Below are 16,563 nucleotides of genomic sequence, written 5' to 3'. Positions count from 1 at the left end.
TAGTGCGGAAAATACGGTATTTAGGAATTGAATTTTGTATTTCCTTCTGGCACCTGTACATTCACCCATTCCTGGATTTTTACTTTTTTCGGGGGGGTTTTTTGGTTTTTGTTTTTTGCTGTGAGTGTTACGTTTGTTTTTCGTGAAATGTGCAGATTGGAGGTTTATAAGCATCATTTAAGGAATTGTTAGGGATTTATAAAAAACTATTATAATATTTTTTTCCCCTGCAATGCATTTCAAGTTCATCAGTTATTTGCAGGTTTACGCTGTTTGTGGGCCAGCCCAGTCTCTCCCCCTCGGCGAATAGCCACGGTACTTTATATTTATTTAAATTATTTCATCAATTAATCTAAAGCAATGCTTTGCTCGTGTAATATTTTAACCTTGTTCCTTATGTCTTGGTTACTGTTAGATGAAAGCGAATTTCTGCACCGCTGCAAACTAACCCACATCAAACCTCTTCAGAAGGTTTCAATCCAAACTGAACATCATTGAATTGAGCGTCTGTACCTAATATTGTGGCCCATGGGTGTTTAATCGGAACAGGCTTTTTCCGTGTTTTGACTATGTCACAGAAAGTCTACATTTAGAGGAAGTAAGACCTCTCATGTTCATCATTATTTCATTCTTTTTTTTCTTATTTTTGTTTTGCTGGCTTGCTGCCTCCCGAAGTAACACACACACATATACACACACGCACAGCAACGGCATCGTCATATGTGCACAGGTCGTATTTCCATACGGATTTGCAGGCTTTATTTATTCAGGGAAGTGGAGGGAGTTCAGGCCCCGCTGCATCCATAATTCATCCAGCGGAAAGCATTGACTGGTGTGGTGATGAACGGAGCAGTGCTCAACAGTCAGAGAGCATCGTTGTCACATCTCCACTGAACACACAAAGAATCTTAAAGTGAATTAAGGCCACGGATGCCTGCAACACGCACTCAATAAAAACAAATCCATCAAACTGGAATGCAGAGTGGATAGAAAGTGGACACACCTGCTGTTCAAATGCCAGTTGGGTTTTTTTCAATGTAAAAGAAAAAGACATTCTCCCATTACTGTGACCTATGACCTGTACAATTCAAGTTAAATTTATATATATATATATATATGTATATATATATATACATATATATATATATATATATATATATATACATATACATATATATATATATATATATATATATATATATATATATATATATATATATATATATAAAACGCGGCTGGATAGCTCAGTTGGTAAGGCATCAGTTTGGCGTATGGGAGACGGTGGTTCGAATCCCGCTTGGGGCAAAAAAATGAGCACATAACACCATCCAGTGTGGGTCCTTGGGCAAGATCCTTCACGCTAATGCCTACCTCATACAATGATGAGAGACAAGAAAACGAATGACATGCCGGCTCAGACGTCGCCCGGCCAAACAAGGTCTGCGTCAGGTGCTGGGGAACCAGAGCACCTTGATGAAAAATGGGCTACTGGAACAAAGCGGAGATGGGCGAGATGCGATAACATGGCTCAAGCAACCCTAGTCAGAGGGGTTACATGCAAAGAATGTGGGATAATGGTTACTTCGAAACCCACAGTCACGGTTGACCACTAAACAACTAGTAGCTCAGTGTTCCAACATCCACAAACGGCAACTACTGTCACAACTTGAGATTGATGAGGTACAACGCAGGTTCCATGGTGAAGAGCCCCAGGCTGCCAGATCAGAGGAGGAGGTCATACCAGAGATTGGGAGGCAAGCGATAGTTGGATGGGACTGCACCCTTTGAGGATGGGACTCACCCAATGAATGCAGATGATGAGATTGGGAGGCTAGCCCCAATGAATGAAATGCTGAGCGAGGTAACAACTGACCTGAAAGCTAAGATCATGGCGAGAATGAAAGCTGGGCAACCTAGAAACCGATTACAACGGCTATGTGAAGTACCACCTGAAAGTCTCATGGAAAGTGTGAATGCAGCACTGAGGGCGATCCCTACCGTAACGATCACGGAAACCAATGAGCTGATATACGCTTCAGCATCACTGATCCTAGAGATGCTTGGCTATAAGAGCAACCATGGAACCATGAGATAGGTTACCCACCATGGAAAAGACGGTTGGAGGCTAAGATCAAGGCGGCTCGGAAAGATGTGAGTCAATTGACGGAGGCCCAGAGAGGTGTGATGAAAAGGTCGATACCCGAGAGGTACATCCAGATGACCATACCTGAAGCACTCGAAACTGCCAAACAAAGGCTCCAAGCCCTGTCCAGCCGCCTAAAGCGGTACACGAAAGAGAATGAGGCCAGACGAATAAACAGGCTGTTCGCAACACAACCTGCGAAAGTGTACGCTCAGTGGCAGGGTCCTAACAACAGAGCTGACCCACCAAGACTGGAAACTGAAAGGTACTGGAAAGGCATATGGAGGTTGCACATAACAGCAGTGCACAATGGCTGGTGACCCTGAGAGAGGAGCACAGTCCCTGAACAGAACCCAGTTACCATAACAGTGGCAGACATACAGGAAAGAGTCTCAGATATGAAGAACTGGACAGCACCAGGTCCGGGCATGGTCCACACCTACTGGCTAAAGAAACTCACAGCACTCCATGAGCGCCTAGCAGCACTAATGAACCAGCTGCTGAGGGATGGGACTCACCCACGATGGCTAACTGAAGGGCGAACGATCCTGATCATGAAGGATCCCTCAAAGGGTGCAGTCCCATCCAACTATCGACCAATAACCTGTCTCTCCACAACATGGAAGCTCATGTCAGGCATCATTGCGGCTAAGATAAGTGGACACATGGATCAATACATGAGCGAAGCACAGAAGGGCATTGGTAGAGATACCAGAGGAGCCAAACATCAGCTCCTGGTTGACAGAACAGTCGTACAAGACTGCAGGTCCCGACATACCAGCTATGCCCTGCCAGTGATCAGATACCCTGCAGGAATAATAAGGTGGCCAAAGGAAGAGATTCAGACCACGGACGTTAAGACCCGAAAGCTCCTAACCATGCATGGAGGGTTCCGTCCCAAATCCAGCACCCTGAGACTGTACGCAAGCCGAAAGGAAGGAGGCCAGGAACTAGTGAGTGTGAGAGCCACTGTCCAGGATGAAACATCCAAGCTCCATGAATACATCAAGGAGAAGGCTCCAACGGATGACGTACTCGGAGAATGTCTCAGACAATGGGGAACAGAGGATGAGATGCTGGAAGAGGGACCATCATGGGAGGACAAGCCACTACACGGTATGTACCACCGGACCATAACTGAAGTGGCTGATCTCAAGAAGTCCTATCAGTGGCTAGAGAGGGCTGGCCTGAAGGACAGCACAGAGGCACTCATCCTGGCTGCTCAGGAGCAGGCCCTGAGCACCAGAGCCATTGAGGCCCAGATATACCACACCAGACAAGACCCAAGGTGTAGGTTGTGCAAAGAGGCACCTGAGACGATCCAACACATAACTGCAGGGTGTAAGATGCTGGCAGGGAAAGCCTACATGGAACGCCATAACCAGGTGGCTGGCATAGTCTACCGAAACATCTGGTCATTTTGGTCATTTCATTCCCATTTTGACCCCAAGGTCAAAATGGGAAACACCTCCGAAGGTGGTGGAGAATGACAGAGCGAAGATCCTGTGGGACTTCCAGGTCCAGACTGACAAGATGGTAATGGCAAACCAACCAGATATCGTGATCATAGATAAAGGGCAGAGGAAGTCGTTGTAGTGGATGTAGCGGTCCCAAGTGATGGAAACATCAGAAAGAAGGAACACGAGAAACTTGAGAAATACCAAGGGCTCAGAGAGGAGCTGGAGCGAGCCTGGAAGGTAAAGGTGACAGTCGTGCCTGTGGTGGTTGGAGCACTCGGGGCAGTGACCCCCACACTAGATGAGTGGTTGCAACAGATCCCGGGAACAACATCGGACATCTCAGTCCAGAAATGTACAGTGCTGGGAACAGCAAGGATACTGCGCAGAACCCTCAAGCTTCCTGGCCTCTGGTAGAGGACCCGAGCTGAATGAGGGACGGACACCACCCAGGGGTGAGACGAGGATTTAAAAAAAAATATATATATATATATAATCTTCGAGAGGGGACATAAAAATAATCAACTGAAAGAATATGTCAGTTTGTTTGCAGGAAAAAGTCCAAATGGTCTTTACACAGACATACTTAGATTCTCATAACCCGACAATCTTCTTTTTCTTTCTGATCGTTTTTCATTTAATATTACAAATGCATTCTGATAAAATTACAATTTTATCTCTGGAATTCTGACTTTTTGGATTAAAAATGAGATTTCTTGGATTAGTAGTCATGTAAAATAAGAAGTTTTCCTTTATTTTAAATACAATTCTCATTTGTTTTATCGATGAAACATCGGATGGAAGATTGCAGTAGGGCTTTATTTTTCTTTCCTTTTTTCTTGGAAATTTCAAATGAAGTCTGAAAATCACAACTTTATTCTCTCTTTTTCTGGAAAAAAAAGACATTTATTTCTATCAATTGTCCACTGTTCATCACATAACATTATATTATATTTTAAGAAATATGACATTGTTATTTTCAGCCAGTTTTCATCTGTAATGAACCAGGTAGTAACCTGCTCACTCACAAACAAATGTCACAAATGCAGCACTCCAAACGTGTGTTTTAGTTGCTCGACCCAGTGAGAGTCAAGACCGTGTCCTGATAGTTCCTCACTGTGGCTTTGACTCATTGTCACTGGTTGATTTACTGGCATTTGAGCTGTCACTCATTCCACGATATAATCTTGTGACAGAAACTTGCACGGTTGATCAACAGATTGAATCTTAGATAGAACTAACATTCCTCCACATCGCCCACTCGTGTGTTTTTATTGTATGACATGACGACTGTAAAGCACTCTGAAGCGAAACTGACACCGTGAAAATGTGAAAGTGAAAGGTTGCCGGGAAACTAGTGAGCGGCCGTGGCCGTGCAAATATGACCAGTGTGGTTATTTAGCTGCTCTCACGGGGGGATGGGAGGGAGAACTAGAAATGATGCAGGCTGTGTCAGCTCCCGTGACTTTTATTGTTACCAATTGAAAACATGCAACAACTGCTGAGTAGATGAGCTCACAAATCATTTTCCCATGAAAGGAAGCGCAAAAGATTTCAATCATGTTTGGACACAATAAGTACCTGTATACAGTATTAAAACAGCTGATAATAGCTTGGGTTTTTTAAAGGCTCTGGTTCCCTCTAGTGCTCACTTCTAACATGACAGTGTCGTTGAGTTCATTTGCTCCTCATTTTTCTTCCGAAGACGTTTCTCACATGGCACATATTGCGACCTGCTTCATAAGAAGCAAATCTGATTCGAAATAAACGATTCTTCCCCCATTTGCAGCCATTTTTACCTGGGATATTGGCAAATACGGAATATTGGCATTTATTAATGTAGCATCATTTAGTGCAGCGGCTTGAAAATTCATATCCCGTCACTCAGATGTTATATTCTGTGTTTACTGGTGTTTTCTTTTTACCCTACGCTGTCCAATCCATCCATTTTCCGATCCGCTTATCGTCACAAGGGTCGCGGGGGGTGCTGGAACCCATCCCAGCTGTCTTTGGGCAGTTGGCGGGGGACACCCTGAACCGGTTGCCAGCCTCAATTATCCTTATAAACATTCTTTGGGAAGTGGACCTGCAATTTCAGGACTGTGCGGCAAATGTTCTACCTCGACACTGTTCCGCCCACGCACATAAAACCATCATATCTGAATATCAAGTCAAATTTAAGATTTTGAACTGTTTCCGTTCAACTTATGTGTTGGTCAGAAACAGAAACAATGTGTCATGTTTTGGAAACTTGTCTTTTGTATTTAGCCCGTTCTTTGGTTTGTCCGGCAGCTCCCACACATGCCTCACATCAGTGAATGTCTCATGAAAAGAAGCCTGAAGCCCGCCGACCTGAGGGACATGACGCTGGGGCAACTCCAGGTTATCGTCAACGATCTGCACTCCCAGATCGAGAGTGAGTTGACGCGTGCTCCCTTCATACACTGTGCAGTAAAACACACTACTGTATCTCTAAATTCTTTTATTTGCAGGAACACTCAAATGTGTCACGCATCTTAAGCAGTTTTTTTGTTATTTTTTTGTGTGTTTTCTTTGTCCTACTCTGTTAAAAAAAAAAAAGTTGAACTCAAAATTTCAAGGCAACAAACTTTAACAAAAATTTTATGTAGTAGTGTCCAGCAAGATATTTTTAGCTTTGCTCTTGTGAAAATTGGCATTCCTGTATTTCACACCAAAGAAATGAATTTGCAGAATGTTTCCGTGTATTGTCCACCAAGATATAAGTACTTTGTAGAAACAACTTCGACTGTTTATCGTGGTTTTTTTACAATGTAGAATTTAGTGTCACTGAAGCCATTCACCTTTCAACTTTGCAGGAAATAATCTCGCACCGTGCACACAAAAAAATAAATAAATAAAAATAAAAACCAAGAAAAGTCCCCACAAGTCCAAAACTGTGAGCTAGTTTGGCACTGCCAAAGCACATTCTTTTGCTGGGGTTCCTCAGGGATCAGTACCTGAAACATGTGGTTTGACACAACAGCACTGCCTGCAGTTGACGTCCTTGCGGGCAGTGAATTTTTTTTTCGTGTTGTTTTGATCTATTTGTTATTGTTTTAAATGAGAATCAATAACAACATTTGTACATGGATCTTAGTCATCTTAAAGTTATCACATTATATTGCTGTCACTGTCAAATATTTTCAGAAGTGTTTATGCTATTGATAATACCATAAAAAAAGAGTAATGAATGAATAAACAGTCACGAGTAGTTTGAAGCCATGACGCAGCTATGTTCTGGCAATCCCTCTATAAAGTCAGCTTGGAAAAACTCCAGTGTCCTACGCTATATGGATGTATCATGTATCTGGTGTTGACTCTTTCTCATCTTGTCTGTGCTGTGTAGGTCTGAACGAAGAGTTAGTCCAGCTGCTGGTGGTCAGAGATGAGCGTCACATGGAACAAGATGCTATGCTGGTCGACATCGAGGATCTCACCAGGTGAGGGACCTTTATTGATCCGAATGATTAACATTGAGCTTTGTGGTTGTTATTACGGTTTAGGTTTGTTTCGGGTTCGGGTTTTGCTCCGTCAGGAATGAATGTAGGCCAGCCCGGTGGTCGACTGGTTAGTGGAGTTTGCATGTTCTCCCCTGCGTGGGTTTTCTCCGGCTACTCCGGTTTCTTCCCACATTCCAAAAACATGCGTGGCAGGTTAACCCTATAATGCCATTCGTCTCATATTTGATACATGCTGTTTCATTATGTAACTCATTATTTATAGTACATTAAATCATCTGTATCAAATTTGATACTGCAGGTTTAAAATATGATTTTCCCCAAATTTTCAGTTTTTGATGTAATCTACATAATGCTTATAAATGTGATGCAACATATATCTAAAACAAAATAATATGGCAAAATTATTTTTGTGGATTTTGTTATAAGGGTTAATAAACATCTCAGTTCTCAAAAATCCAATTTCTCTGGCTGTTCCTTGATGGGTCAGGCATTAAAGGGTTAATGGAGCACTCTAAATTGTACCCAGGTGTGATTGTGAGCACTGGTGGCTGTTTGTCTATGTGTGTCCTGTGGTTGACTGGCAACTGCCTATAGCCTGAAGACAGCTGGGATAGACACCAGCACGCCCAATGAACCTTGTGAGGTTAAGCCAGGGGTGGGCAAACTTTTGGGCTCGGGGGCCGCATTGATTTTTAAAATTTGACAGAAGGGCCAGGTCAGCACGAGCTATGGTACATTAAAAAAAACTGCATTTGTTGACAGTCCATATCAAACATCAACAGAACAAAAGCATGAAAGTACGGTATTAATATACTTTTTTTAAATGACAAAAGTGTTGTTGATGACCTATTTTAGCCTGTGCATCGCTGCAGATGGGTTGTGATCAGACCAGTAGAAGTAGAGCGATACAGAGGTACTAGGTGGTCGAAAAGATTGCCCCGCACCCCCCGTGTTCTGCAACTTCAAGTCAGTGCGCCACCTGGCGGTGAAATGCCTGTCATTACAAGTCCAATTGAAATGAATGCAATCATTCACATCGAACCTTAATTGTGGACCAACCTTCGGCGGGCCGGATTAAAAAGACCAACGGGCCGGATTCGGCCCGCGGGCCGTAGTTTGCCCACGCCTGGGTTAAGCGCATTGGAAAATGGATGGATGAATGGAATAAATGTAAATTCCACCGTATCATAATTTGACCCACATCACTGGTCACCATTTTGTGGCCATCTTGCGGCATCTTGAAGTCTTCCCGAAAGCACAATTTTCAAGCAGGGAACACACTAAATACAATTCCATGGAATAAATGACCCACAACTGGATTTAGGATTGGATGGCTTCTGGATCACATGGACTTCAACCAAGCATATTTTTTGTCTTTGTCTTCCTCCCAGGCATGCTGAGAGCCAGCAGAAACATTTGGCTGAGAAGACCCTATCCAAATAAGATGCGGTCCCCACCCCCCTGTCGCCGTTCCACCTTCACCGCCACCACCTGCCAACCCTCCACCGCCTGAACCAAAATGAACCTCGCCAAACCATGACGCCTCCATTTTGATCCAAATTTGCCCGCTCGTCTCCTTTCGCTGCTTCCCCGCCTTCCCCCAATGCCTCAATCGCCTGCACAGAAGACCGCCTCCATCTTTCATCTGCTTGCGTTGCTTAAATCCAGGTGATACTTCCCCCAAAAGGAGGAGGAGAGGAGAGGGATTGTGTATTGTCATGGATTCTGTCCCAGCTTCCTGTGCAGTGATCGGCCTTGCTTTGCTCTCGTTTCCTTACAACTTTCTACATTCGCCGCTAAATTATTACTGTCAAATGCAAAAATTGTGGGGAAAAAAAAGTCAAGTCATAGTGAAAACTTTAGTAGAAAGTCAGTCTTAAGGTTTAAAAAAAAAACAAAAAAAGTAAGAAAAAGAAACAACACTGTCTAAAGAAAAAAATGATGGCTAATTATCTTCGGAGCATTTTAAGTTGGACTGTAAAGTATTTCAACCTGTTTTTATTCTGCACAAATGGTAGTTTTCAACTGATAAATGTTTATTTGAGGGTGCTAAAAGAGTGTGAAGGAAACATGCCTGCCTTGTAGTGGAGTCGTAGCTTTTGGTAAATACATTCACTCGAATTGCTCTTCAACATTTTGTGAATGTTGATTTTTATTTTTTATTTTTATTTTTCGGACACGAGTCATTTTCGAAAAGAATCTGTGCGTTCATATCGTTTTCATCCTGCTGTGTTCAGAAACTTTATTTGAGGGAAGAACGTGTTTATGTACAGATATGTAAATTAAGAATAAACTTTGTTTCATATACGCTGGCCCCTGCCGCGCTCTCATTTGCTTAACACTTCCTCTTTCGCAGTAGAGGTGTTCGCCGCAAATGTTTACCGCCAGCGTTCACATGGGACATCCTCCATGTGCGCTGACTGAGTGATGCCCAAGTCGGTTTCACTGGTTGAAGGCCAGGAAACTCCTGTCGTCTGACACTCGCTCACCGCCGCGTTTTGCCCTTGTGCTCTCGTTCTCTTTGGGTCTTGAACGCAGACAAATGCATCACTCGTCTGACGCAAGGGATTTCTTTCATGTGGTCAGCAGAGAGAGAGACCGGAAGATGCAAGGAGTGAGTGATGTCATGTTTCAAACCTGGAGGAAATTTTCACATTCACTTTTGGAAAAGGAAAAAAAAAAGGGCTATTTTCGAACATCATGCATCTGTTAATCGGTTTTGTTGAATGCATTTAATGTGTTGTTTTTGCCAATGGATGAACATTTTCAACATGGGGCACAATACAATTCACAAACTGTACATTTTAAGTGTAACAATTCGGTTCACTTCAGTGGGACTATAATTTGAAGCTTTTGCCATGTTTAATAATATGCAACGCCAGTAAAAACTCTCCAAATCCCAATCTATTCAAGTTAATTAAATTCAAAGAAAAGAAATAAATCAGCCCCAATGTTAAAACCAATTTTATAATGATGAAACCAATTTATCATGATTAAACCAATTTACAAGAATTTGTACCCAGTGAGCTTCTCTCATAAAAGATGAATCGATATTATCTCGATACATGGTGTACAATATTATTCACTTAGCCTGAACCGGAAGGAATTGCTTTGTTTTGCCAAAATGCAAAACTCAAAATTTTCACGCTTCACATTAAAACATGAAATTTATCACGGTAATACGCAGCGATATGCTTCCATAGTACGGGGAAACATTTTAATTTAAAAAGAAAATTACAAAAAAATATTTTGAAATAATGGTCATGATAATTATATCAAGAAGTAAAGGAATAAAACTACAGGACAAGAGAAAAACTGCACTCGGATGATTCAGTTAAAATGTATCGCATGTAGGCTTTTCAAAACAAAGGATGTTTAAAGATTAAATGTAAAGTTGAAAACAAAATAAACTGTCGATGTACATTAATTAATTTCATTTTCTTGCCATTTCATACCAATTTGATTTATCCTAATACGCTCACTTATTTGCATTCCATTCAGTGATTCTTTTGCATCCTATCCACTGAAAGAAAGTTTTTTTTGTTGAATTTACTCCATTTTATTTTGTTAAGTGGTTTCACTTAATGAAATCATCTGGATCCAGGTCCATTTAGTGGACTCTACATCTACTTTCAAAAAACTTAATACATCTACTTAGAACTAACGTGTCTGTATCCAGATGATTTTATTTTGTGCTACCGCTTGACACAATACAATTGAAATAATTCTACACACCATTGTTTGTGTACTACTTGATGAAGACCCGGTCACTTTTCGAATTATAGACAGGCATTTTATGTTGAATTAAAATGTTCTTTCATACAAATAATATAATTCTGCTTGTGCGCCCCCTCGAGTTTAAAAGAAAAACTGCAATTGCTCATGTGTGAATTACGCACGAAACCCAGCGGCCAAAACAAACGCCTCTGCACCAGGAGTCTGCACAAAAATTAGTCACCACGACTTCAACCAACCTTTTCCCACTGCTACTGTCTTCAACACACCGACTTCCTTTTTCTTTTCTTTTTTTTCTTTTTTGCACGTTTTAAATGAGGAAATGACATCATAGCTTTTGGGTTTCCTTTTGCTCTCACCCCAGACTCTCCTCAACGGCGACACCGGGAATGCCCCCCCCCCCCCACCCCCCTGAGAGGAATCCAAAGAACAACATAAAAATCCGTGTCAGGTAAAACGGAGCCACTTCATTGCACACACAAGGCAAACATGACAAACATCAATTTCTGTGAGTCAGATAAGACATGACATGCTGTTCGATGCACGTTCAAACGGAGTTCTTGACTTGAAATGTTTCTCTTTCCTTCAGTTGTGATCAGCTGTTTGCTGGTCACGTCTACGCTGAAGTGGCGTACGGCTACGTCACTGCCCGTGCAGGCGCAGCTGAGCTCCGAGGAGTGCAAAAAATGCTCCGCGCTCTTCGTCAGCCTCTTGAGAAATGTCACGGGGCTCCTCAGCGGTGTGAGTACTTATCTTTTTTTACTCAATTATTATTATAATCATCGGCAGTGATTCAAACTCCTCTGTGCATCATTTTTATGTACTGAAGTATGTTTTTGTTTGTGTTTCGAAGAACGTTTTGTGTTACGGTCTCAAGCCAAATGACAAAGCAACCGTAAGCAGCTCGGCTGAGACGGTGCAAGCCTGCGCGCCGAATGTGCAAGAGGTGACGCGCTGTTTGCCATGTGAAATTGGAACTATTGTTCATAACTTTTATTTTGAAGGCATACTTTTTTTTAAATATACAGTGACTTTATATACAGACCGTCCTACTGTTACTTAAGTGTAAGTTGTATGCATCAATTTCATCCTTCGGCAAAATTTGTAAAAGTTCAATTATTAAATTCAGAGCTGTATTTGTAATCGTAATCCACTGTGACATAATCTAATTTGAAGATTAACACTGTGCTAAAAAAAAAAGAAGGCTGTAGCCCACTGGAGCCAAATGATTTGCACATAAATATGAAATGGTGATTAAATTCACTCCATTTTATTTTGTGAAGTGGTCACACAACATAAAATCGTCTCATCATGAATTTTTTAAAGTTAGATATATGGTCTATTTAAAAATATATATCTGGATTCAGATGATTTTGTTTCATGCAACCACTTGACGAAATACAATTGAGTAAATGCAGCACTTTTTTTAAGTGTAGGAAGAGCTAATATTGGTTTGATTAAATCAGCCCGGCCAATTAATTAATCGACCGAGCTTTTTCTTTCATGCTTCTTGGTTATATATTTTTTTCACCTTTTTTTTCCACCGTATTCTTTTTTGTGGGGGTGGGGGGGTTCTCCTCAATGACACTTTTTTTTTTCCACCACAGAATTTCAGCTGCATGCCACAAAGAAATACATCCTTCAGTGAGGTAACTTAAGCATGCATCTTGATGTTAAGTGACTACATACACTTATGGCTGCCTTGCACAAGAGTTGTATCAAAAATTGCGTTCACGCTAAGATATGAGAATGTATGTTGAAGAATGCAGAAGTGACGCACGGCTTTTGATCTACACAGAGTGAGTGTGTGTCGAGCATCATGAAGGACTTGGTCCACTATGATGCCCTCATTCAGTCCTACCTCAAGTTGACACTCAGGAGCCCTGAAGAAGAAACGGCACTTCTGAGTCCAACACTCGAAATCATCCACAACTTGAAAGTACGCCTTTATTTTGAAGAGTGGAAGACATCCGTAGGATCAAGACACGAATGTTATAAAGAAATGTTGTTTGTTTTTCACAGAATTGTTTGTTGAGAGTCGCTGGAGGGATGAACCCTGCAGAGGTAATTTTTGATTTGTATTATTTTTTTAAATATTCCCTCTGGCTGTTGGTATCCCAATTCCTCTCATATGGAGAGAGAGAAAGAGAGAGGGATGTAAATGTAGCAGTAAGAGAAAAGCTGCGGAACCTTTTTCCTACCAGGTGCTGTTTCCATTTTTTATAAAGTGACACAAGGGCCAAACTGAAATCAATTAACAAAATAGGATGCAATGATCAACCAAACTAATTGCCGTTGGGCGGAATCCTCCCATCTCCAAAATCATTGCAGTGATCCCTAGCTCTACGCGGTTCGTTTAGCGCGGCTTCAGTGCATCACGTCCCCCCCCCCCCCCCCCCCAAAGTACTGCATTCGGAAAAAATTGCAGAATGACTCGGAGGTTTTGTGCATGGCTGTAACTTGATTGGTTCCCAAAGCCGACGTCCACCAATGACAGCACGAGTGGATCTATCCCACGTGGGAGGTGAAGGGGGGGGGGGGGGGGGGGGGGGCTGAGAAGATGCACAGCCAATCGTTAATAATATTTAAAAAACAAAACAAAACAAAACCCCAGAAAAAGAATGTGCTTTGGCAGTGCCAAACTAGTTCACAGTTTTGGACTTGTGGGGACTTTTATTTATTTATTTCCTGCAAAGTTGAAAGATGAATGGCTTCAGTGACACAAAATTTTACATTGTAAAAAATACAATAAACAGTCGAAGTTGTTTCTACAAAGTACTTATATCTTGGTGGACATTTAAAAACAAAACAAAACAAAAAAACATTAATTTATTACTCTGCAAGAACCTTTGTGGCTGACCAGTTCCTTTTACGATCCATTTTTAACAAAAAGGACTAACCTACGTATTTCTATTTGTTTTTCTCGAAAAATAGTCCAGACTTTCAATCTCGAGGTGAAATCATGCAGCAAAGCCCTGGAAGGAGCCAGTTTTATGACACTTGGAACACTTCGACAATGTTCAAGATTTGTTCTCAAGCTATTTTCAACACTTTAAATTGTCGATTAGTGCCTAAAAACACAAAAATAGATGACATGGGAAAAGACCAACGCAAGGTTTCTGCCAGACCGCAACAAAATGTTTAATATCGTTGAGCATAAGTATGTCTTGCCTTAAAAAAAATGTGTGCGTGTGTGTGTGTGTGTGTGTGTGTGTGTGTGTGTGTGTGTGTTCAGGAGGACACGCCCTATATGTGGGGAGACAACAGTTTCACCAACCGACGTGAAATGTGCAAGATGATGAGAGGCTTCCACATCCGAGCCATCACCATCAACCGAGCGATGGGCTACCTCTCCTCAGGAGACCACCTGAAGTAAACCTCATGCCAGATTACAAAAAATAATAATAATAATAACTTATTGTCACCCATTGCAATTTTTTAGTCATGTTGTAAAAGTAGGAATTTGAAAATGTAAACACTAGCAGAGGTTTCTAGAAATAAAATGTCACATATTGATATTTCCTAATTGCGAGATGTGAAATGCAAAGATAAAGGACAGGAAGATGCTGAAGGGGCAGGAAGGAAGGAAATTAATTTGAAATTAATTCATTTCACATTATCTTGCGCTTCCATTTGGATTTTTTTTTTTTAACAAAATAGCACGAGATGAGGGAATATGTCGTGAAACAGTCAGAGCTGCAGACATCCTCCTTAAGATAACCATCAGTCAGCAATTATGTTGGCTAATTTCTACGTGCATGTATTCTAATATTTAGGAAGACGGAAAATATTTACTCTATTTATTACAATTATTTATTTCCTTGTTTGGTTTGGGATGTATTTGTTGACATTTGTAATAAAGCTTTTTTGTGCATGCCAAAGTGGTGAGATGAGTGATTTTTTTTTCTTTCAATTTGAGCCATATAAAGCCCTAACGTTATATTTGTATTACCTTGTATGAGCAGAATTTGTTCAACTAACAATCCGGCTCATTGGTTAAATTGTTGTTGGGGGGGTTTTTCTGCATTTTATTCACAAATAGTAATAGTGACCAAATGACAACAGTGAACTCCCACTTATCGCAGATACATTCCAGAAACATCCACAATCTGAAACCTTGAGTTATTAAGAGACCATGAAAAAAAAAAGAGAGAGCGAGAGATTTTTACACCATCAACACACTTTCAACATAAAGTCAACCAAAACTCAACTTACTGAAAAAAAAAAGTTTTAAAATATCCCTTCGCATCTGTTCACACTCTATCATTGTCAAGAGAAGGAAGACGATTGTATAACATCACTTTAGAGGAAGAAATGAAGTTCTCCAAACATAAGAGGCACATCACCCTTGCTTCAATTTGTCTCAATTGAAGTTGACTGTAAAATTGGCACACAAACTAAAGATGATCAAACATTGGGCGTGCACACATACACACACACACAGAGTCTTGTGTGGTGTGGATAACCATCCATCCATCCATCCATCCATGTTCCGATCTGCTCTATCCACACAAGGGTCGCGGGGGGTGCTGGAGCCTATCAGCTTATCCCAGCCGTCTTTGGGCAGTAGGTGGGGGACACCCTGAACCGGTTGCCAGCCAATCAATCGCAGGGCACACGGAGACGAACAACCATTCACGCTCACAATTGCACCTCGGGACAATATGGAATGTTAAAACAACCTGCCACGCATGTTTTTGGAATGTGGGAGGAAACGGGAGTACCCAAGCAGGCACAGAGTGTCATGTTTTGGTTTGTGACCAACAGGTAGCAATGTAGGGCTCTCCCTGCAGCTGCACACCTGTTGGTCGTTAGGTAATTATTGCTTTAAAAGGACTTCCTGCACGACCACTCGGTGTCGGGTCATTGCTTGTTTCTTGCTAACTGTCATGTTTGTTCTGTCATAATTAGATCATGTTTAGGTCATGTTTCTGTTACATTTTAGTTTAGTTTTCTGTTTTTTCAAAACACTTCTTCAAATACATCCTGCTCCTCCCTCTTGCCTGCTTTTTGGGGTCCACCACCACCACGCGAACGTGACTGAATGACCCGACCAACTGGAACCCGCAGGTACAGAGGACTGGTTCCGATTCCACCATGTGCCTGGCAGAGCCCATCTGCGGCCGACACCCTTTTCCCCTTCAGGCAGTGCTGGTAAGGCGGATGTTTTTGTCTCGTCCAGCCGCGTCTATGGTGGGCCGAGCCCCGTCTGCGTCCACGTTGAGCCGAGGCTCGTCACGTGTCTGTTCGAGCTGAGTCACATTCACGTCGACGACGAGCCGTGCCGTGCCACGTCCACGCCCACGTCAGGCCGAGCCCCTGTTCACGTCCGGCTGTCCCATGACCCCCGTTAACGTCGAGCTCCGTCCACGTCAGGCCAAGCCCAGCCAAAGGGTTGCCGTCGCTTCTTGTTCCTGTTCCTTGGTGAGGCAAAGGTCGCCGTAACTTTTGGTCCTGTTCTCCGGCGAGGCAAGAGTTGCCATCGCTTGTTCCTGTTCTCCGGCGAGGCGAAGGTTGCCGTCGCTTTTAGTTCCCGTTCCGCGGCGAGGCAAGCCTTTTGGACAACTTTGGGACGTCTGGGATCCGTCCCTTGAAGGAGGGGCACTGTCATGATTCGGTTTGGGACCAACAGGTGGCACTGTAGGGCTCTCCCTGCACCTGCACAATTAGTGCTGCCAGCCCGAGCACTCATTGTCGGGTCATTGTTGCTCTTTGCTGCTGTCATGTTTGTTTGCCAGTCATGTTT

General features: G+C 42.3%; 2 protein-coding genes across 6 annotated transcripts in view; both read left to right on the top strand.

The window, feature by feature from the left end:
• schip1 (schwannomin interacting protein 1) overlaps positions 1-9,389 on the top strand; it is a 237,072-nt gene extending 227,683 nt beyond the window's left edge. For all 5 annotated transcript variants that reach the window (XM_086124988.1, XM_086124989.1, XM_086124990.1 and 2 more), the window contains 3 exons: positions 5,893-6,016; positions 6,968-7,061; positions 8,474-9,389. In XM_086124988.1, the coding sequence (XP_085981114.1) occupies positions 5,893-6,016; positions 6,968-7,061; positions 8,474-8,525 (270 nt within the window). In that variant the 3' untranslated portion in view covers positions 8,526-9,389. The remainder of the gene's footprint in view (positions 1-5,892; positions 6,017-6,967; positions 7,062-8,473) is intronic.
• Positions 9,390-11,306: 1,917 nt separating this feature from the next.
• On the top strand, positions 11,307-14,667 carry il12a (interleukin 12a). Its single transcript, XM_086125763.1, has 7 exons — positions 11,307-11,325; positions 11,407-11,558; positions 11,671-11,763; positions 12,425-12,466; positions 12,616-12,756; positions 12,840-12,881; positions 14,053-14,667. The coding sequence occupies exons 1-7, from the start codon at positions 11,307-11,309 to the stop codon at positions 14,191-14,193; spliced, it is 630 nt and encodes a 209-aa protein (XP_085981889.1). The 3' UTR covers positions 14,194-14,667.
• The last annotated feature ends 1,896 nt before the right edge of the window (positions 14,668-16,563 follow it).

This window comes from Hippocampus guttulatus, chromosome 12 (assembly GCF_054856545.1).
Source record: "Hippocampus guttulatus isolate MCC_2025c chromosome 12, RoL_Hgut_1.0, whole genome shotgun sequence".
NCBI lineage: Eukaryota > Metazoa > Chordata > Actinopteri > Syngnathiformes > Syngnathidae > Hippocampus > Hippocampus guttulatus.
This window is presented reverse-complemented; position numbering and strand designations above follow the sequence as displayed.